Source organism: Perognathus longimembris, chromosome 4 (assembly GCF_023159225.1).
Source record: "Perognathus longimembris pacificus isolate PPM17 chromosome 4, ASM2315922v1, whole genome shotgun sequence".
NCBI classification, from domain to species: domain Eukaryota; kingdom Metazoa; phylum Chordata; class Mammalia; order Rodentia; family Heteromyidae; genus Perognathus; species Perognathus longimembris.
The window spans coordinates 53,339,315-53,362,594 of NC_063164.1; the positions used below are offsets into that span (position 1 = coordinate 53,339,315).

Here is a 23,280-nt window from a genome sequence, read left to right on the forward strand (position 1 = left end):
ACAGAGAAAGATGGATAAAGGCGTTCCCAGCTCAGAGGCCAATCAGATTCTGGCTACCAGGATCCAGAACCATCTGAGGTCTACAGTGCCTGGGTCAGGGCCCTGTGCACAGTCAGGTAACACGAGCCACTGGTAGCTTCAATGACCAAGTGACAAAAATCTAGCTATTGACAGAGCTGGGAAATGAACATACATTTCTTCTTATCAATGTGTTCTCATCATGATTGCTCTACGTGCCTGTTGGCTCTAAATTTCAACTTTACATGCAGATGTATAACTATACTTGTTTTTTGTTTGTTTGTTTGTTTTGCAAGTCCTAGGGCTTGGGCTCAGGGATCTGAGCACTGTCCCTGGCTTCTTTTTGCTCAAGGCTACCACTCTGCCTCTTGATCCACAGCACCACTTCTGGCTTTTTCTGTTTATGTGGTACTGAGGAATTAAACCCAGAACTATGTGCATGCTAGGCAAGCACTCTAACACTAAGCCATATTCCCAGCCCCTAACTACACCTTTTTTTGGCCAGTCCTGGGCCTTGGACTCAGGGCCTGAACAGTGTCCCTGAATTTTTTTTTTTTTTTTTTGCTCAAGGCTAGCACTCTATCACTTGAGCCACAGCGCCACTTCTGGCCATTTTCTCTATATATGGTGCTGAGGAATTGAATCCTGGGCTTCATGTATACAAGGCAAGCACTCTTGGCCCTAGGCCATATTCCCAGCCCCTAACTATACTTTTAAAAAGAGAAGTTTTTCAACATGCTTAGATATCTAAACTAGCAACTGGTATCAAAGTTGAAAATTTAAAATAGCCCTTAGCATCACCAAATACTTGACTATTTTCTCTATAACTTTTATACCTATTCTTTTAAAATTTAGTCTGTAAACTCTCAACAGTAAAAATCTTTTCCACAGTATTTTGCATATCATTGGTAGTAAATAGAGTATTAACAATAAATTATATAAATTTACAAAGGAACTATATTTATACTTTAAGTCCACATCTAGATAATTCTAAGGGGAAAAAAAATTTTTTTTGGTCATGGGGCTTGAACTCAGGGCCTGGGCACTGTCCCTGAGCTCTTTTTGTTGTTAGTGATGGTTGTGGGGCTTGAGGCCCTGAGGCCTAAATGCTGTCTCCGGAGCTATTTACTCAAGGCCAGCGTTCTATCACTTTGAGCCACAGAGCCACTTCCGGTTTCTGGTGGTTAATTGGAGAAAAGAGTCTCACAGACTTTCCTGCCCCAGATGGCTTTGAAACACAATCCTCAGATCTCAGCCTCCTGAGTAGCTAGAATTACAGGCATGGGGACCAGTGCCCAGCTTCCCTGAGATCTTCTGCTCAAGGCTAGCATTCTGTTCTACCACACCATTTTAAAACATAGCTCCACTACTGTGGTTTTATTTTTTTGTTGTTGTTGTTTTTTCTGAGTGATTAATTGGAGATAAGAGTCTCATGGGGAATTTTCTGCCCTGGCTGTCTTTGAACTCTGATCCTCTGATCTTAGCTTCCTGTGTAGCTAGGATTACAGGCATAAGCCACTAGTATTCAGCTGGAAGAAATATTTTTTAAGCACTGATTTTTGTAGAGGTAGGAAAGAGTCCCTCTTTAAATTTCAAATATTCTGCTAAACAGAGCTATCTATTATATCACAGGCTCTTAAAGGGCATTTCATTACACAGAATGATTTTGACTTGTTCCCAGTGTTGATACTACCAGGCATAAAAGATTCATTATGAAGGTTTTTACCAAGTGTTAACTATTCCATACTGCCTTAGAAAAACAGAAATTTTAGGAGCTTAACTCTACTGCTTCAACTCTATTTATACATAAGGTTTTGACCATTCATCACTGGTAGGGTTAGGAACTGAAATTTACCAATCTCCAATCACAGTGCCAGACCACAAAAACAAGTAAGGGATTCTGAGCCCTGTATTCTTTCATTAGGATCCCCCCATCCCCAGAGTGATCACCTGGTCAATCCTGTGGCTCAATCAGACATTGTACACACAAACACATCCATGAGACCGCATGGCACTTGGAAGACTGCCCACTATTTCCCACTTATTAAGATCTGGATCATACTTCTCGATGCTCTGAAGATATGTCCCCTTTGAGTAGGAGTAGCCTCCGGTGACATAGATGCAGCCATTCATGATGACGGCGCCACACTCCATCCTCCTCTCCATCATGGGAGCTGTCTCTCTCCAGGCATTTTGTTCAGGATCATAGCACTCTGTGATCGTGGTCTGTCCACCAACTAGGTAGAGCTTATTTTCAAATGGAACTGAGCACAATCCATATTCTTTTAAAAAGAACAAAGAAGAGAGCAAATATTCACTAAGATAACAAGCAGAAGAGTTGCTGCCACAATGCCTAACACTCACAAATACAATGTGGTGCTGTTTTGATTCAGCCATGGGTTATTGCACACTGAAGGTTAAAATCCCGCCCAATCATCTGACTCCGGACCTGTTCCTGCTACTCAGCCATGAGCCTATAGGGGGCGTAATTACCATTATCCCTGGTAATTTTTAAGCTAGCTCTGTAAGACAAAAGAAACACACATCTCTCAGACAACTACCCTTCTGGGAACTGCCAATACAGAATGGTAGCTTTTTTTTTTTTTTTTTGCCAGTCCTAGGGCTTGAACTCAGGGCCTGAGCACTGTCTCTGGCTTCTTTTTTGCTCAAGGCTAGCACTCTACCACTTGAACCACAGCGCCCACTTCTGACTTGTTCTGTGTATGTGCTACTGAGGAATCAAGCCTAGGGCTTCATGCGTGCTAGGCAAGCATTCTACCACTAAGCCGCATTTCCCAGCCCAGAATGGTAGCTTTTATTTGATCCCCATCAGTAAAAGATAATTGGTGTACGTTCCTCTGAGTCTCAGCAGCTGTCCCTGTAACCAGGGGCAGGCAATCCCCAGTGTCAGCCACCACAGGGTAGCTTGCTTAGCTTCTATCACTCTGCTGATCTAGTTTGGGTCATAAAAAGCAAGAGAAGCACATGCTCAGGTTCCTGTAGCACTCCATCTTCAGTCTGAAAGCACAATGAAAGGCACCTGAGAGATGAGGGCTGCTGTGGAGATCTGGGTCCCATCTCCCAGACTGTCTTAGTGTTTGCCACTTATCGATATCCCCTCCACTCAAACCTGCTGCTTTTCTTTTTTTCTTTTAATTAATTTTTATTGACAAAGGGGGGGTACAGTTACTTAATAAGGTAATGAGTACATTTCTTTTTTTTTTTTTTTTTTTGGCCAGTCCTGGGGCTTGAACTCAGGGTCTGAGCACTGTCCTTGGCTTCTTTTTGCTCAAGGCTAGCACTCTGCCACAGTGCCACTTCTGGCCGTTTTCTATATATGTGGTGCTGAGGAATCGAACCCAGGGCTTCATGTGTACGAGGCAAGCATTCTTGCCACTAGGCCATATTCCCAGCCTGTGAGTACGTTTCTTGTCATATTGGTTACACCCTCCCTCATTTTTCTTTCCCTTCTCTAGTTCAGATACGCATATATACAATATCCAGTGCACCAAAATCATATATGGTAACCACAGGGGGTACAACACAGGAAATTCACCTAGTACATTAAACCTAATGACAAGGATGGAATCCTCCTGTTTCCATCTCTTGGAGTTCATTTTGCTTAGCCTCATCTTGTATAATCATATGTACGTACTGTTGAGCTCTTGTGATCCTCTGATAAGTCTATCCTAGACCTTTTTATGTTTATTTAGTAATTGTTTGGTTTTAGAGACATAATGTAACATTGCTGACCAAATCATGTGGAAAAACCATTTGAAATGAAGTTTGTTATTTTACAGACATGATCTCCCCCATCCCCCAACATCCACATGTCAGGGAGACCATGCACCTTTGTTCTCTGTGCTCTAGGCTTGTCTCTCTCAACATTATTTGTTCAAGATGTGACCATTTCCCTGAGAATGCCATTATTTTATAATTTCGAATCGCTATGTAGTATTCCATTGTGTACGGGTACCCCACTTTTTTGATTCATTCATCTGTAGTGGGGCATCTGGGTTGTCTCCATATTTTGGCTATTTTAAATTGTGCAGCAATAAACATGGATGTGCAGGTGTCTTTATGGTATCCTGGAGCCTGTTGTTCAGGATAGATGCCTAGGAGTGGTATGGCTGGGTCGTAGGGTATGTCTAGGCTGAGTTTTTTGAGGAACCTCCATACTGTTCTTCAGAGTGGTTGTACTAGTTTACACACTCACCAACAGTGGAGAACGGTTCCTCTTTCTCTGCATCCCTTCCAGCATTTGTTGTTGCCTCAGTTCAGAATATAGGCTATTCTAACTGGAGTGAGGTGGTATCTCAGGGTTGTTTTTATTTGCATTTCCTTTACTGTCAAAACCTGCTGCTTTTCAAGGTGCCAGGATGCTTCAAGACTTCATTTTCCCTACCTTCTTCCCAAGGCTGTGATGAGGGAGAGCGCAGACAGGAGTCACTGTGAGCCTCAAGCATCTTACACACCTCATCCTAGTCCTCAGTCCTGTTCTTCAAGCCCTTCCCTCTAACATCACTCTTAGCCCATCCTTGGAGTATCAGCCATAATTATGCTTGCAACTGCAGCCTTAAGGAAGAGGCACGTTTGTCAGTGTGATTGATCATTACTGTTTACAATTAAGACTTAGCTTTCTGTCACACACTGCTCTTCCTGACTTTTTCCTGAAGCTTGGCATGGCTGTCACCTTCTTACTACTGAGGTCTTATCTTCCTGCCACCTCAGAAGGCCTTTCCTGGCTGTCTAATAGGCAGTGGCCAATCAGGCATCACATCTCTACCACATCACCATTTTTTAATTTTCTCCGCAGCACATCTTATCATCTAGAACATTTCATGTTTCTTGTCCTTCCCACTTCTAGCATTGCAGGGGCTGTAACTCTCTCCCTCCCCCCACCTCTGTCCCCCCCCGCACTCCTACGCCGTGGGAGAACAGCAAGTTTCGGCCACTTGTGAGGACTTGACATGCTTGTTTGATCAACCAGTGAATTTTATCTCCTACCTTCCTGTGCACCAGTGTGTCTACACTACCCAGTGGGGGAAGAGCTGATAGCCAAGCCCCTCTTTAGAAAGAATGCATGATTGAAAATATGTTCTCATTAAAAAGATAGTATCTTATTGTAAAGTGCCTGCTATACAGGTTTCTGGGAAGTCTCAGAAGATAGGCATTATTGCTTTGACTTCACATAATGTTCTCAAGTTTCTGACATTAAAAAAAAAAAAGTCAGCCAGGCACTGGTGGCTCACATCTGTAATCCCATCTGCTCAGGATGCTGAGATCTGAGGATCATGGTTCAAAGCCAGCCTGGGCAGGAAAATCCATGAGACTCTTATTTCCAGTTAGTCATAGAAAAAGCCAGAAGTAGTGTTGTGACTCAAGTGGTAGAGTTCTATCCTTGAGCAAAAGGAGCTTAGGGACAGCACTCAGGTTCAGAGTTCAAGGCCCCCAAAATAAAATAGTCTTTGCCTACCTTTTGAAAACTCATTTCTTATTTTCCAGCTAGATAGATGTGCCTATGTTTGTGTGTTTGTGTGTGTGTGTGTGTGTGTGTGTGTGTGTGTATACACATGCATGTGACTGTGTGTACATGGCTTCTTTTCTCTTTTCTTATCTGGACTTTGAATTCAGGGCCTCCTGTTTGTTAAGCAAGTGCTTTACCACTCAAACCAAGCACATCTCCAGCCCTTTTTTAGTTATTTCTAGGTAAGGTCTTATGCTTTTTGCCCAGGGCCAGTCTACACCTAAATCTCCATAAAGCTGGGATTATAGAGTGTGCCACCATGCTTAGCTCATTGGTTACTACAGTCTCAACTTTTTACCAGGGCTTGACACAAACCATGATCCTTCTGATTTCTGACTCCCAAGTAGATGGATTACAGGCATAAACCATTGTGCTCAGTCTATATTCTAAATTTCTATTGTAGGAAGTAGAGATGACTCCATCTTGATTAAGGAAACATGGTAGCAAATATTGGGGGGAGTAGAGCTGACTTCATCTTGATTAGGAAAACATGTTAATAAATATTGGGGGGAGTAGAGCTGACTCAATCTTGATTAAGGAAACATGGTAACAATTGTTAAAATGAAGTTAAATATTGGGTCAACCTGACCCCAAAATTCTGCTTCTGTTCCATGCTTGCTTAACTTGTTTGTTGCTTGCTCTACCCCATATGTCAACTTCCTACATCTGTGCTATGCTTTTGCCTTTATAGACCCCAGCTCGAGGACTGCTGCAGGGTCACAGTGTTAGCTCCTGAGTCTGCACTGTGTCCCTGGCCAGTCAGCCCGCTTTTTTAGGGTTGCAGTTTCAGCTCCCGGGTCTGTGCTTTTTGCTTCCCCAATAAATCCATCTTTTTGCTTGAGGCTGTCTCTGAGTGGTGGACTCTTGGAGGGACGTGGAATCTCCTCCCTCGAACCCTGTAACAATTTCAACATTTATACAGACATTTTCTAAGGATTGTCCTGTATTTCTCTTAAGTATAAGGCAATTCTTATTAAGTCCTGAATTCCTTAATTATTTTTGTGTCTTACATAATTACTAGAATACTATCATCACCAGAGTAGGGAAACAATATAATATCGTAACACAGTGGGGAATGATTGAGTGGTAGATTTTCCTAACAAGTGTGAGACTCTGGGTTCAAACTACAGTACATCAACCTCAGACCCTCCCCCCAAAAAGTCCCAAGTACCAAAAAGTATTACATACGAAACCACAATGAAAAGCCTCTAAAAAAATCAACATACACGACAAAATTTAAAAAGAAGGATAGGATTGTAAAACAAGGGGTGTGGGTAATAGCAGAAGGGGAGAGGGCAAATGGAAGTGGGAAGAAGGGTAGATATGACCAAAATACTTTATGTATATGTGTGAAAATGGAACACTTACACTCATTGAGATTTTAGGAGGGAGGAAAGAGGATGAGGGAGTGTGAAGTGAAGGAGTTTGTGATTAGGGTACACTGTATGCATATATGGAAATTGTTAAATGATTCTCCACCTGTTTATAATTAATTGATGCTAATTAAAACAATGTGGGGGAAAAATGCCTGACTACAACTGAACAAATGCAGAAGCAAATGCCTTCAATAGTTCAAGGAGACAGCAAGGCAGCTGAGAGGAGCAGGCCAGGAAAAAACAGCGCAGGCCTAAGCCATCTGTGATGGAGCAGAACTGGAGACACTGAAACACAATGGAGACTGGAAGCCCTATCTACAAGAACAACTACTACTGGGCTCTGCTGACACACTGCTGCCATCAACACTTTTTTTTTTTTTTGCCAGTCCTTGGCTTGACTGGGCCTGGGCACTGTCTCTGAGCTTCTTTTTTGCTCAAGGCTAGCACTCTACCACTTGAGCCACAGCACCACTTCTGGTTTTTTCTTTTTATGTGGTGCTGATGAATCGAACCCAGGGCTTCATGCATGCTAGGCAGCCCCACCAATACATTTTTAAAGGCCAGAAGCTATGATTTTTATTTTAAATCTCTGAATTTTAAATATTACTAATGAGACAATTAAAAAATTTCTTAACAGTGCAAAAGCCAACTAGAACATATCATATAAGGGGCTATAATATCTGATTGTTTTCAAATATTTCATCTGGAAAAAAAAGTTCAATATAAATGAAAAGTTTACATGTGTAATGTATGTTCCAATTGATTTATGCTGTGATGTAATGTTTTACATTGATTTTTAATTTTCCATGGCTTCTAATACTAGTCTTTTTTTTTTTTTGCCAGTCCTGGGCCTTGAACTCAGGGCCTGAGCACTGTCCCTGGCTTCTCTTTGCTCAAGGCTAGCACTCTGCCACTTGAACCACAGCACCACTTCTGGCCATTTTCTATATATGTGATGCTGAGGAATCGAACCCAGGGCTTCATATATACAAGGCAAGCATGCTTGCCACTAGGCCATATGCCCAGCCTAATACTAGTCTTAAGTCACACTTGTTTCCAGTTAATAAGCTCTATGCAACTTATCCATGTTATAGGTGACTTATTTTTAAAGGAATCCTCTTAGGAAAACACATACTAAATTTACAGTGTAAGGCACTGTTCTCTAGTTTGTCACTCTGAACTTTCACGTATTTGATTTCCTTTGGAAAGATAAATCTGACCACACTCTAGTGTGGTATCTTATGCCTGTCATCCTAGCTACTCAGGAGGCTGAGATGGAGAGAATCAAGTTTCAAGGCCAGCCCAGCAAAACATAGTGTGTACGGTGGTACATGCCTGGTATCCCAGCTATGAAGGAGGGTGAGGTTAGGAGGATCATAGTCCAGGAAAGCCTGGGCAAAAAGATCCTAAGATCCTGTACCTCAAAGGAAGAAAACGGGATGGTATCTACCTGTTATCCCAGCTACAGTAAAAAGTGTAAAAAGCTGTGGTTTAGATGTGCTCACATACAACAACCTAGACCTAATTCAAAATAACCAGTGCAAAAAGCAGTGAAGATGTGACTCAATGGTAAAGCACCTGACTAGCAAAAAAGCTAAGTCTGCCCACAAAATATTATCTAACCCCCCCCCCCACACACACGTTATAACATGAGGGTTGGATAAGTGAAGTTGAGAACCAGGGCTCTAAGCCAGACTGCCGGAAGCTGAACCTCAATCAGTAGCTGGATGACCTTAGGCAATCTATTTAATGTTTCTTTATGGCTGTGGCCTGCAAAAGGAGTTAGTAACAGTCTTGCATAGTTCACAAGATTGCTATGGTTTGAATATGGGTAGTGTTTCCCCAAAGACTATATATAAACACTTAGTCCTAAGAGTACTGGCACTGGGAGGAGCTATGGTCCTTTAAGAGGTGGGGCTTTATAAGAGGTCAGTTGAGGGGAGAGAAAGATTGTGGGACTCTAACCAGTTCTCTTTCATTCTGCTTCCTTGTTCTCTAACATTGCCATTCCTTTATTTTGAGAGGCAAAGCCAATAGACTACCCAATCTTGGATTTGGGCCTCTAAAATGTGAATTAAATAAGCCTTTTGTTGTTCTTGTTGATGATGATGGGGCTTGAACTCAGGGCCTGGGTGCTGGAGCATTTTTGCACAAGGGCCATAGCTCCACTCCTGGTTTTTATTTGTTTTGTTTTTGTTGCCAGTCCTGGGGCATGGACTCAGGGCCGGAGCACTGTCCCTGGCTTCTTTTTGCTCAAGGCCAGCACCCTACCTCTTGAGCCACAGCGCCACTTCCGGCTTTTTTTCCTATATATGTGGTGCTGAGGAATCGAACCCAGGGCTTCATGTATACAAGGCAAGCACTCTTGCCACTAGGCCATATTCCCAGCCCCCTTAACTTCTGGTTTTCAGCTGGTTAATTGGAGATAAGTCTCATGGACTTTGTTGCCTCAGCTGGCTTTGAACCACGATCCTCAGCAATCAGCCTCCAGAGTAGCTAGGATTACAGGCATGAGCCACCAGCACCAGGCAGCATTTTCTTCTTTTAATATAGTTGCTGCAGCTATTTTGTTGGAGTAACATGAACCTGACAAACAAATGAATGCATGTAAAATTACTGGAATAGAGTCAGGCACCAGTGGCTCATGCCTGTAATCCTAGCTACTCAGGAAGCTGAGATATGAGGATCATGGTTCAAAGCCAGCCCAGGCAGGAAAAGTCTATGAGAATCTTATTTCCGATTAAGTAGCTTCCCATCCAAAAAAAAAAAAAAAAGCCAGAAGCGGAGCTATAGATCAAGTGGTAGAATGCTATCTTTCTCAGTTCAAGTCCCCAGGCCCCCCCCACCAAAAAAATTACTGGAATAGTAGTGCCTAGCATATCCTGAGTAAATGCTACTTACTACTCAGTGTGCCTATAATGATTACTTTCCACTGTAACTTCATAAATCACATAAGTAAGTGGCAGAGAGTCTAGGATGACACATGTGGACAACTAGAATGTGTAGGCTGTCTATACATTCTATAAAGTTTTTAGAGCCAGGCCAGTCTGTGGATAAAGTTTCCTCCAATGCAAAGCCTGTGGTACATGGGGTGCACTACCAGATCCAGGTATGTTCCAGCAGCACCACAAATGAGAAAGACATTGTGGAGGTGGAGGTAGCCACTTGGGTTGAAAGCAGAAGAGTCCACTCACTTAAGGAGAGGCAGACCGCTCAGTGGTCACAGCACAGGTTATTCAAGAGTGCTAGAATGGAGATCCTGGCCCAGCACTTTCCAAATTTGTGGCCTTGGGCAAGTTACTTATCCACTTTAACTTGCAAACCTCCTCTTCCAAATATATAAATTAGTGATAGACAATACCTGCTCGCAGAGTTTCAGTGAGAATCTAAGATAGTTTTTCATTCAAAGTGCTAAGCCTAAACATGACCTATCTGCATGTGCTCATGAATACTCACTACAACCACTATTCCCAAGTGGTGCATACCTGTGGATTTTCATTGCCAACTCCAGTCTCTATGGAACATGGTTCAAAATCTTAACCATATGTTATAACTTTAAAGGCATAGACTTTTTTCTTCTCATCTTGGGCCTTACACATTCTAATACACATACTCAACCACTGAGCCCAACCCATTACCAGGCTAAAATTATGTTTCCCTCTGGGTTCTTCACAAAGAGACAAGTGAGACAAGAAATCACAAAGGAACATTTCCCCTTTATGATTGCTGGGTAACATCAACCCAGGGCTCTACAGAGCCTCGGAATTGTGCTTACTAGTAAATGAAGTCTACAAAGACCAAGCTTCCAAAAGATGAAAAGGATCTCCTGCTGAACCTCAGTTTTCAGGTACAATTCCTGACTGCCTGATGGACAGACTAATGCCTTTAACTGTTCCCTATGGAAAAGGAAAAGCACAAAAAAGAATGTGAAAAGCAAATGAACCTACTGCTTTTAAGCACACAGGCTTAAAACATGTTGTATAAGAACAATGAAGAAAAAAATCTGATATGACCTAATCAGAATTAATCATGATTTTTGTTAAATCAATATATGAATATTTTGAGCTTTCAAAATATACTCATATGTAATCTACTATAAAATTAGCATTTATAGCAAGGTGCAGTGGTTCATGTCTATAAACCTAGTTCCTAGAGATGAGGAGAATCACAGTTTGAGGACTGCCTAAGCAAAAAAGACACACTCTCCCCCCATCTCAATCAATAAGCTGGGCATGGTGATATCCACTATGGTCCTACCCACTAGGCTACAAATAGGAAGACTGCTGACTGAGACTGGTCTGAGGAAAACAATTGAGACCCTGCCTGAAAAATAAGGCTAGGTGTGTGGTTCAAGTGGGAGTGTACCTGCTTAGCTAGCACAAGGCCCTAAGTTCAAACTATAGTCCAGGAAAAGCAAATGAACATTTTCATCCCATTCTCAACTGCACCAGAACATACACAACTGCAGACCGAGTTTCATTACCTGGGTGTGGACTGGAGGTGATGAGGCTCCACTCGTTGATGTCAGAATTGTAGCTCTGCACCTTGTCATAGGTACAGCTTCCTCTGTAACCGCAGTGGCCGCCAATGACATAGATGACTTCGTGTAAGACACAGGCAGTAGCATTTCCCACACCTGCAAGTCAATTAAAATCACATCTTTAGGCCATTCATTCTTCTCTCCAATGAATATGGAGCAAGCTTGTTGTGGTTGTTACTGATGGTAGACAACAGGCACTGTGAGGGATGAGAGGCAGACTCCTTAGTCTCTTATAAAGGTGAAAAATAACCAGAGCATGATACCACAGGAGGAGACAAAGTGCTGTAAATGGTCAGAGCAATGAGAGAAATGGCAGCAGGTGGTGGGGGTACTGGACCTGGGCCCTGGTAGGCCCAGGCAGGCAGATGAGGAGAGCATTCCCAGAAAGGCAGAAGAAGCGCTTCCCGGGCAAAAGACACACTGGGGGTAGTCACAGGAAATTAAGACTGGCATGGCAAGTTACAAGACAAAAGTCCTTGATGCTCAGCTGGAAGTCTAGGTTTAATCACCCCCAAATTGTCAGGATTTTTAAACAGGGAGGGAGGGCATAATGAAGGAGGAGGAGGGGGAAGGGAGTCAGAAAGATGTGGGTGCCAGCCAGGTGAGAGCTATCAAGCGTCAGATTTAGAAGGGGCTTCGAGTAGGAAAGGAAGGCTGCAGAGGCAACAGATGCTGGTGGGACAAGCCTTGGTGAGATTGAGTCCAAGATAAATCAGTGTGATTGTGCATCTTGAGAAGGAGCTGGAAGACCCTGAAGCCGCAGAGAAGTCTGGAGGAGGAAAGGAGGTGAGCAGGAAAGCGGAGAGGAAGAGGGACAATGAAGCTCATTGCAGTGGAAAATGTGCAGTTTAGTCTTTCAACCAACTTTCATGAGCACTGTTTTGTTTTGTTTTGCCAGTCCTGGGCCTTGGACTCAGGGCCTGAGCCCTGCCCCTGGCTTCCTTTTTGCTCAAGGCTAGCACTCTGCCACTTGAGCCACAGCGCCACTTCTGGCCGTTTTCTGTATATGTGGTGCTGGGGAATCGAACCCAGGGCCTCATGTATACAAGGCAAGCTCTCTTGCCACTAGGCCATATTCCCCAGCCCCTTCATGAGCACTGTTATGTGCCTGTTTTGTTTAATCTCCTAGTCCATTTTGACTTCAAAGCAAAAGTATGTTTATAAACAGGACAGTTAGGAAAAGGAGAGCCTTGTCAGGTCCCAAAAGGCCAAGTGTTTATTTCTTCTTTGTACATCATATCCCTAAACCAAAAAAGGAAATGAATTTGACTCTACCCAAATTAAGCTCTCATCACCAGGGGAAGTTGCTAATTTACCTCATCATGACAAAATAAAACAAACTGAGAGAAATGAGAAACTGAAATTTGGGGATGAGTCTACACATCAGAACAGTACAAGCCTAAACCACTGGCAAAGTGATATTCTTTTCTAGGCCCACCAGGGTATAAGCAAGAATGAGAAATTCAAGTCAAAAGAATAAACGTCTGGATTGCAGAGCCAGCTGATGGATGAAGGATTTGGGACAAAGAGGTGGGGTCCCCCCATTCCATCAACACTAAGGCAAAAAACCCTTATGGCTTTCTTTCACAGTACACATACCAGTACAGTAGTTTTCTTTTTTAATAGGCTTCCAGATGTAATTTTTAAAAATTTTATTGAAGTGATATACTTCCATCTCTACAAAAATCTACCAATCTAAACTACTACAAAAACCATTGAAACATCTCATCATTGAGATCCAGAAGAACAGCCAGGTTTATAATAGCTGCTAAGATATTTGGCTTTTTGTGTTTCTTGTGTAGGAGAGGTGTCAAGACATTCAGCACTCCCCTCCCTAATTAGTTCTCAGTGACACTTAGGCAAAGCCAAAACGCATATGACAAGGGGTTCCTACTGCCTTCTCTCACCTATTCACCATGGCTGCACCTGCCAGCATGCATGAGAGCAGTCCTGACTTAGCATGAAAGGGGTTTCTGACTTGTCACGGCTGGCGTGTCCTCTAGGATGATGGTCTTGGCATTTACTGAGCACCTACTCTGTGCCAGACACTTCACAAACACCAACTCATTTTCACCTCTCAATGACCCTAAGCTATGTGGTGTAGTCATCCTCACAATACAGATGATAAAACTAGGGCCTGGAAAGGTTGAACAATTCCACCTGGCTAACCAGTAAGCAGGTGGAAAGCTAGGATTTGGACCCTGGTCGTCTAACTTCTGAAGCACTGTGCCTGATCCCAAGACCAATCCGCCTCTTGCTTCCTGCTTGTCGTTCAGGGATCACAGCAGGTCACATTTCCAGGCCAGGTCAAATTCCCACACCCTCACTAGTGTTAAAAAAGAAACAGAAAGGCCTGGGAAGAAACATTTGGAAGAAAAGGACACAAATTTGGTAACAACCTACAGCTGTTTTCATACAACTCCCAAGCACCAATAAATAAATGTAATGGAGTAAGATTTCAGTGTAACTTTTTTATTCCAGTGGGAGTCAAGGAGAGCAAGGCCAATGCATCACCACATACTACAGAAAAAACAGTGTTTATCAGGCTGATACTGGGAGCTAGCCTGTGCTTGTTTCTGTGGGGCCCTCTCCTTTGTTCCAAGGGACAAGCCTGCATCAAAAAGAGCAGAGGTTGGCTGAGCAAAGTGGCTCACACCTGGAATCCTAGCTACTTAGGAGGCTGAGATCTGAAGATTGTTGTTCAAAGCCAGCCAGGCAGACAAACCTGAGAGACTCATCTCCAGTTAACCACCAGAAATAAGAGACGTAAATGGAGCTATGGCTCAATTGGTTGAGTGCTAGCCTTGAGCAAAAAAGCTCAGGGACAGTGCCAGGTCCTGAGTTCAAGGGCCAGGGCTGACACCAGCAGCAATAAGATAAGAGCAGAGGTTATTTCTCTGTTCCTTGGGAGAATGCACTTTGTTACATCCCATAGGGACTAAATTTTGCATAGTTTTAATGAGATCTTCTTGCAAGACCAGTGTGTTTTAAGAACAACAAATATTTAAATAAAAATCCTTTTTTGTTTTTTTGCCAGTCCAGGGGCTTGAACTCAGGGCCTGAGCACTGTACCTGGCTTCTTTTTGCTCAAAGCTAGCACTCTACCACTACCATATTCCCAGCTCCCAAAATTCTTTTTCTTACTAAAAAAGATCTAAAACACAACTATGCATGACAACATATATTGAGCTCAATGCATTTACACATGAACAGACTAAAGGAGGATATACTTAGGGGAGGAATCCAAATTGTCTGAACAACTAATATATTGTTTATCAAAAGGAACATCAGGAAGAAAAAATATGGTGTGGGGGGTGGGCAAAGAGGGCACAAAAAGGGAGAGAGGAATGGGGTAAGCAGATGTAGTCATTATATTCAAAATACACTATGTAAAAAATGAACTGTGTAACTTGAGGATACGGATGAAAGGGGAAAAATGAAGGAAAGAGTGACATTGACCAAGAAGCATTGTACTGATAACCTGATTTATGGAATTGTAACACCTACTTAATTTAAAAAAATTAGAACTGAAAAGACCAAGCATACTAAAACATGCCTCTAATCTGTAATCCCAGCACTCAGGAAGCTAACAGGAAGGTCAGGAATTCAAAGCCAGCCTACGATACATAGTGAGACCCTGTCTAAAAAGAACAACAACAAAGAATTTTTAAAAATAGGGGAAAAAGGGCTGGGGATATAGCCTAGTGGCAAGAGTGCCTGCCTCAGATACACGAGGCCCTAGGTTCGATTCCCCAGCAACACATATACAGAAAACGGCCAGAAGCGGCGCTGTGGCTCAAGTGGCAGAGTGCTAGCCTTGAGCGGGAAGAAGCCAGGGACAGTGCTCAGGCCCTGAGCCCAAGGCCCAGGACTGGCCAAAAAAAAAAAAAAAAAAAAAAAAGGGAAAAAATCAGAATTGAAAAGCACTAGATCAAACTGAAAAAATTGTGTGTGTGTTTAAAGATATTAAATTGACAAAACTAGCCAAATTTGTTTCTTCACTTTTTTCTTCTTTTCTGATCTCTGAATTAAATAATTCCTAAAACTAGAAGCAATATCTAGAGAAAGATCTGGATTAAGGACATAGAGTAAGTAGAGAGTTATATTTCTTTTGTAGCTTGAGTACTTAATTATATGATTTTCAGACAAGTTAAGGACTATTCTGCCCACATGGAACACTGTGTGCAACATTATTATAATTTCTGGAGGACATCCCAAAGTGATGAATTCTCTTTATTTCTTTATCTATTGCAGTACTGGGGATTGAACTCAGGGCCAAAAGGCAAACATTCTACCACACAAGCCACATCCCTAAATTCTTGTTTTTACAGGTTTTCAAATAGGGTCTCAGTTTGTTCTCTAGCTGCCATTGCCCTACCTCCACTTCCTAAGTAGCTGGGTTCACTAGGCCCAGCTCCATGGATTCCTTTTTTTTTTTTTCTCCATGGATTCCTTTAAAAATTACCTATGAGGGGCTGGGAATATGGCCTAGTGGCAAGAGTGCTTGCCTCGTATCCATGAAGCCCTGGGTTCAATTCCTCAGCACTACATACATAGAAAATGGCCAGAAGTGGCACTGTGGCTCAAGTGGCAGAGTGCTAGCCTTGAGCAAAAAGAAGCCCAGGACAGTGCTCAGGCCCTGAGTCTGAGGCCCAGGACTGGCAAAAAAAAATAAATAAATAAAAATAAAATTACCTATGAGAGGGCTAGAGGTGTACTGTAGCTCAAGTAGTAGAATGCTTGCCTAGTAAGGAGCCAGGCTCTGAGTACAAATCTTTGGACTACAAAAAAAAAAAAGGAAAAAAAAAAAAAGCTTCCTTCCTTTCCAGAGAAGTAAGACTGCTGGCTTAAGCCCAGACATCTTAAAAGACACAGAACAAAATCCCCTCTTACCTTTAATCATGTTTGCGATAGGAAGCCATTTTTCTTTCAGTGGATCATAGAATTCTGCCTCTTCTGCAGGAGCTCCTTTTCTATAACCACCTAAGGCATAGACACAGCCACCCAAGGTGACTGCACAGTGGTAATACCTGGCATTGAGCATAGGCAAACCTTCTGTCCATTCATCACTTTCGCTGTTATAGATCCACACTGTGTCAAGAGCTTCTATGTTATCTGTCCTGTAGCCTCCAGTCACATAAATATTGGGTCCTAAACAGGTAACACCATAGCTTTCCCTGGTATAATCTGGTATCTCTGCTCCCTGAATCCAAACATTTGTCAGAGGATCCCATATGTGAACCTCTGATAGAGGATGCCAATAATAGCCTCCAATGATATACATTGTGGCTGTGGGCCTCTGGGAAATCTCTTTATGCACAGGATTCAAGGCACTGTATATCAGAGAGCGGATCTTATTTTCAGTTAGTAGGCAGCTTCTCTGAAGCCCTAGTGCTGTTTTTAAGTACACTGGATCTATATCTATGTTGATATAGCTTAGCAAATTATATAGGCATTCAATTCGATTTTCTACATCATGAGCAGTCCACTTAATCACTGGCTCTATGACAGCTTCTTCTTTCCACACACTCAGATTCTTTCTGGACAAGATAAAGAGAAACTTTTCAAGGCTGATTTCCAGAAATTCTTCTTGTTGCCACACCTCCTTAAACCTGGAACACAGAATTCTTCGAGATTCCTTCTCAAGTTCTGGACACATATGAAACTCTGCAAAGGAGTGCATTCCAATACAGTTATCAATGTCCAGGTGCCTCACCAAAAACAGCTCGCAAGCCTTCTTTACTGAAAGGAACTGTAGCTGATCTGCTGCTTCAAGCAAGCTCTGAACGTTTCTTTTCGTTATCTCAATTTGGGAAGTGTATGCATAATTTACAAGGCCTTCCAGAATATCGTGGTGGATGCCAGAGAGTTTTATTTTATTTTTAAATTTTTCTTTCATGTCAGCTGTGAACATTGCCTTAAAGTAATTGCTGCAAGCAGCTAAAACAGCTCGGTGACAATGAAAGATTATGCCTGAAGGACACTGAAGGGTAATATCAGTGAATAACCCATCCACGTAAAATGTGCGGAATGCACCCAAAAAATCCACTGGATGCGATGAATCCTTGAAAAGATAAATATAATCTTCTTGTCCTTTTAGAGCCATGGCTGAAATAAATATAAAAACACAAACTTTTTTTTTCAATTTTGCACATTACCTCAAATAATCAATACTAAATATTCCAACCATGAGAACTGGGCTAGCATCACAGGTACCCCAAAACTATTCTTAAGTTCAGTGCCTAAATAACAAAGACAAAGCCTGTTCGGCTTGTTCGGTGACGTTAGTGGTGGTCCTTTTAAACCCGGGTAACTGGGAGCCGGAAATGAGGCCCCCGGATTTCTCAGCTGTCCGTCTGAAAGGATCAGCTACCACCGGGACCCAATCTCTGTAATCCGCGCTCGGCTGGCGGTGCCAGAGGCGACCCCACGCCGGGCCGGGGGCGCCGAGGGGTCATCCCGATCACCAGATCTTGGATGCCTCGGTTCGGCCCCACTTCAACCCCTTTCGCTAGCCCCGTCCCCCTTTCCAGTCACATGGAGATGCCGCGAAACGGAGGGTGGAAAGCCAAGGGAAGACAAATCTCGGGCACGGGAAGCTCTGCGCCTTCGGGCTCCGGGACGGGTAGAAGCGAGAGCGGCTTCGAGCGCAGCGCTGGGCTTCCGTGCGCCCCGCGCCCTGGGCCCCGAGCCCCCGTTCCCGCCCGGAGTCCGTCCCGCCCGGGGGCCTCGGCGGCGGCGGGGTGGGGGGTGTCCCACTCCCGTGCGCCGCGCTGCCCGCCCTCCCGGCGCCCGCGTTCCCGCGCTCCGCACCACGCACAGGTGTGGAAGGACGCCACGGACACCCCCAGTCCCGCGCTCCGCCCGCCCTGTGCCCGCGCGGCCCATTGTCTGAGAGCCGGGGCCGCTGCCGCGAACAGGCGGGCGGGCTCCGGAGGCGGCGCGGCCTCGCTCTCCGGCTCCCGGCCCCGCTCGAAGCCCCGGGCGGCGGGCCCGCCTCGCACTCACCTCCGGCGGCGGCAGCGGAGGCGGCGGCGGCGACGGTGGAAGCGGTGCAGGCCCGGGCTAGCGGCGGGCGGGGCCGGGGGCGCCTCCCGACCCTCTGACCATCTTTGGAAGCGGCGCGGCGCGGCGGAGGCTGCCTGCGAGTGCGGCGCCGGCCCCCAGGCGGCTCCTATTCGGGTGCTCAGCCGCGCCCCCGCGCTCGCCTAGGCCCGGCAGCCCCCCGCGCGGCCTGGCACCGGGCCACGCGCGCGAACACACCCCCTCGCGGCGGGCCGCCGAGCCAACCGCCGGCGGGGGCGGAGCTCCAAGGGTCCCCCGCAGCAGGTGGGGCGGGGGCCAACCCATCCCGCGGCCGCCCACCCGCGGACACCCCCCTCCCCGCCCCCAGCCGTCTCACACCTCTGCGTCTCAGGCCGGCGTCGTGTCGGTCTCGCGCGCATCCGTGCGGGCTCCTTCGCCCTCCAGCGCAGAAACCAGTGTCGGGAAGCGAGGCAGGACTTCAAAATGTCAGAAGGACCTTCGTTGCCCCGCCAGAGCGCTGTGCGGAGAGAGCCCCGGGGCTGTTGGGCACGTCCAGGAAGATTTGAGGGAAACTGAGGACAGCCAGGGTCAAGGCCAAGTCCTCACGCCAGGCTTCAGGTGACCGTACTCCAATACAAGTGGCTGGGAGGAGCTGCTTTGTTCACATAAAATATGTCAGTGTCTACACCAGAAAGTTCGTTTTCTTGTCCCCACCAAAGCCGTGGCGCACTCACTAGCGGTTTGGGATATTGTTAACAGTGCTGAAACAAGACCCTCAGCCCGCTTGGAGCTTACAGCCCAGCACCTTCCCTGAAGAAGTCAGGGTGTCTCCAAGTGTGGTTGAAAGCCAGAATGTACTGATGACAGTGGGCAGACCCTGAGTGATGGCACAAATCTGAACTGCCTAAGAAACATGCAATACCCAGCCATAACCTCAGTAGCAAGTGCACCAGAACAATTAGCAAGAGGTCAGCTACTGCCAACTTTTGTTTTTTATCCCTATTTTCACCCCAGGAACAACCAGAGAAAGCCAAACTCATTATCCAACCCTGTCACCTATAATAGCCACCCCTAGCTTTCCTATTTCCCCTGCCAAGAAGCTCCAATCAGAACGTTCTCTCCCCCCACCCCCTTTCTCTGTGTCCCACTTCCATTTTTATAGTCTTCTCGCTTCCTTGGCTGCCTTTGAAGCTCTGCCAAAGACAAGTGATGATGACTGACTCTTTGGCTAAATCAAGTTCTGAACAAATAGCATGTTTGTTCTTCTTGGGGTGGTTGTATTTAGTTCCACATATCAGACCATCTTAATTGAATTAGATGGGATGCTGGTTATGTAGAACTTTGCAATCTCTGGAGTGCAGACCTGGAAAGTATGCATTCTAATCAAAAGCTATGAACAGTTAAGGGACTGTGTGTTGGACGCAAAATGGAGGAAAAACGAAAGGTTTAACATATCAGTATCTGGTCAACAGCTAAGTACTACAGAAGGAAAGCCAAAGAGTTAAGATTCAGTCCTGTTTCATCTCTGACACTTATTTTTTAGCCTTGAATAAATTACTAAACTTCTTCAGGCCTAAGATTTCTGGTCTGTAAAACACAGGCAATATAAATACCTTCTCAACCCAAGTTATTGTAAAGATAAATCTATGTGAAAGCTCTCAGAACAGGACATTAAAGTGGAAGATATTTACACTTAATTCCCTATCACAACCACGTTTTGGGAATTAGTGCCTAATATTTTTTCAAAACAAATTTGAACTCTGAATGTGGAGGCTCAATGACAGAGAGCTTGCACAAGGCCCTGGGTTTCATCTTAAGATAAAGTCTAGTTAATTGTAAAATTGTAATTATAGTAATCCTTTACACCTGATAATAATGGTAATGCCAATGTTGCCATGCAAGTGCACAATTGTGACTGATGGAGGATTAGACTCTAAAGCACAGGAGTAGCTATTTGTGGTTATAGTTGTTATATACCAAGTTTAATGCATAGAACATAGATTCTGCATAATTTAGGTCCAGGGCTTCTAAAATCATAACAATACACAATAATTCTTGAATAAAATGTGCTATATTGTTACCTGTGCAGATTTATTTCAGATTATTTCAGGAACTAATTAAAACTTTTGTTTCCGGGGCTGGGAAGGTGGCTTAGTGGTAGAGTGCTTGCCTAGCATTAAGGTAGCCCTGGGTTCAATTCCTCAGTACCACATAAACAGAAAAGGCCAGAAGTGGTGGTGTGGCTCCAGTAGTAGAGTGCTAGCCTTGAGCATAGAAAGGCTCAGGGACAGAGCCCAGGCCCTGAATTTAAGCCCCAGGACCAAAAAAGGGGAGAGAAGGAGAGGGAGAGGGAGAGAGAGAGAGAGGGAGAAGGAAAGGGAGAAAGAGAGGGGGGAGAGGGAGAGACACTTTTGTTTCCAATCAAGATGTTACATGGTAAATCTGTAAAACCTGCACTTGGGATGTTAAAGCAAGAATGTCATGAGCTTGTTTGAGACCAGTCACTGCTAGAGTGAAAAGTTGTCTCAAAAAAAACCCCAAATTTTGCCACAGAAGTAGAAAACCATGTATAGTCTATTTTGCTTGTTTATCATTTCATTATGTGATTTCTTCCAACAGAATATAAATTCCATGAAGGCAATGATTGTGTATGTGAGCACATTGAACTTAGGACCTCTGCACTGTACCTTAGCTTTTTCACTCACAGCTAGTGATCTACCACTTGAGCCACAGCTCCAGTTATGTATTTTTGGTGGAGATAAGAATTTGACAGGGCTGGGGATATGGCCTAGTGGCAAGAGAGCTTGCCTTGTATACATGAGGCCCTGGGTTCAAATTCCCCAGAACCACATATACAGAAAATGGCCAGAAGTGGCACTGTGGCTCAAGTGGCAGAGTGCTAGCCTTGAGCAAAAAGAAGCCAGGGACAGTGCTCAGGCCCTGAGTTCAAGCCCCAGGACTGGCAAAAAAAAAAAAAAAAAGAATTTGGCAGACTTTCCTGTCCAGGCTGACTGCAGACCACAATTCTTAGACCTCAGCCTCTTGAGTAGCTATGATTACCAGATGAGCTATGGAAGGTTTTGGGTTTGGTTTTGTTTTTTGATGCTATAGATAAAATCCAGGACCATAGTATATGCTCAGCAAGTACTTTACCACTGAATTACACCACCAATCCAACTTAATTACTTCTTTTTGACTACTGAGTGTTATGTATTACCTATATGTACATCCTACCTTCTCTATCAAATTTGAAATGTTTTGGGGTTTTTTTGTTCTTTTGGCCAGTCCTGGGGCTTGGACTCAGGGCCTGAGCACTGTCCCTGGCTTCTTTTTGCTCAAGGCTAGCACTCTGCCAGTTGAGCCACAGCGCCACTTCTGGCCATTTTCTGTATATGTGGTGCTGGGGAATTGAACCCAGGGCCTCATGAATACGAGGCAGGCACTCTAGCCACTAGGCCATATCCCCAGCCCCTAATTTGAAATGTTTTGTAGGTTATTAATCTTTGTAAGATATAGTCCTATATCCCTTATATCTCTACTGGTCATTGTTTTGTTAAATACACATATAGTAAGTACCCCAAAAGTATTTGGTGAATGAAGTATTTTTAGCAACAAAAATTGTGGAATAAAATATTTTTCTAGACTTAAATGTAAAAATAGCCAACTTTTCAACTGATCTTTCAAAGAATATAATTTCATATTGACATGGCCTGTAATCCCAGCACTCAAAGCTGAACACAGGATGATTTCAAGTTCCAAGTCAGCCTAGGCTAAGGAGTGAGACCCAGTCTCAAAAGAAAATATACTTTATTGAGCCAAGGATAAAAAAAAAGTGGTTTGGAACTGGTTGTAAAAAACATTGTGATTGGGCTGGGAATATGGCCTAGTGGCAAGAGTACTTGCCTCATATACACTGTGGCTCAAGTGTCAGAGTGCTAGCCTTGAGCAAAAAGAAGCCAGAGACAGTGCTCAGGCCCTGAGTCTAAGCCCAGGACTGGCAAACAACAACAACAAAAAAAAACAAAAACAAAAACAAAAAATGAAAAAAAAAAACCCAACATTGTGATTGCCGGGTGCTGATGGCTCACAACTATAATCCTAGCTACTTCGGAGGGTAAGATTTGAGGATCATGGTTCAAAGCAAGGCCAGGTAGGAAAGTGTGAGACTCTGTCTCCAATTAACCACCAGAAAACCAGAAGTGGAGCTGTGGCTCAAAGTGGTAAAGTGCTAGCCTTGAGCAAAAGAGCTCAGGGGTAGTGTCCAGGACCCGAGTCTAACCCCCATGATTGACGCAAAAAAAAAAAAAAAACCCACACACAAAAAAACCCATTGTGATGTAGAGTGGTAGGAAAGTAGGAATGAGCTAAGTTTCCATTGTGTACGGATTATAAAATTCTATGTGGTAACTAGCATTTTACTTAATTGTAAATAATTTTTGCTCGTTGTTTACATGACTGAAAAAAGTATCATTTAAATATAAAAGAGAAACTATTTTTTTTGCTAAGTAATGTACAAACAGTGGGAGATTCTAAGAATTTGTTAGGAAACATCCATGGTAATATTTTGTTTCCATATGAACTGTCACCATGCAGACACCCAGTCTGTATGATAGACTCAAATAGAACAGATTTAATTTTTGGCCCGGACATGTTATCCTATAAGCTCATATAGAGGACATGTAAACATCTGTCTTTAACAGAATATTTCAATCTCCACCTAAAAATGAAATGCAACACCGTACACACACACACACACACACACACAGAGTGATAAGAATTTCAAAATAAGAGCA

The 23,280-nt window shown here is 43.9% G+C and overlaps 1 protein-coding gene and 1 long non-coding RNA gene across 3 annotated transcripts in view; one reads left to right on the forward strand and one right to left on the reverse strand.

Annotated features, from left to right (window-relative positions):
• The window catches only part of Klhl23 (kelch like family member 23), a 31,558-nt gene extending 12,948 nt beyond the window's left edge, over positions 1 to 18,610 (reverse strand). The window contains exons 1-4 of one of the 2 annotated variants that reach the window (XM_048345272.1): positions 18,470 to 18,610; positions 16,355 to 17,569; positions 11,405 to 11,557; positions 2,081 to 2,300 (exon numbers count right to left, since the gene is read on the reverse strand). In XM_048345272.1, the coding sequence (XP_048201229.1) occupies positions 2,081 to 2,300; positions 11,405 to 11,557; positions 16,355 to 17,567 (1,586 nt within the window). In that variant the 5' untranslated portion in view covers positions 17,568 to 17,569; positions 18,470 to 18,610. Of the gene's footprint in view, positions 1 to 1,452; positions 2,301 to 11,404; positions 11,558 to 16,354; positions 17,570 to 18,469 lie in introns of those variants that run through there. The other variant, XM_048345273.1, reaches the window with a different exon arrangement.
• LOC125350577 lies at positions 236 to 21,873 on the forward strand. The gene is made up of 3 exons (XR_007210770.1): positions 236 to 304; positions 14,290 to 14,295; positions 21,773 to 21,873. It is a non-coding gene; the product is annotated as an uncharacterized LOC125350577 (long non-coding RNA).
• Positions 21,874 to 23,280: the final 1,407 nt, after the last annotated feature.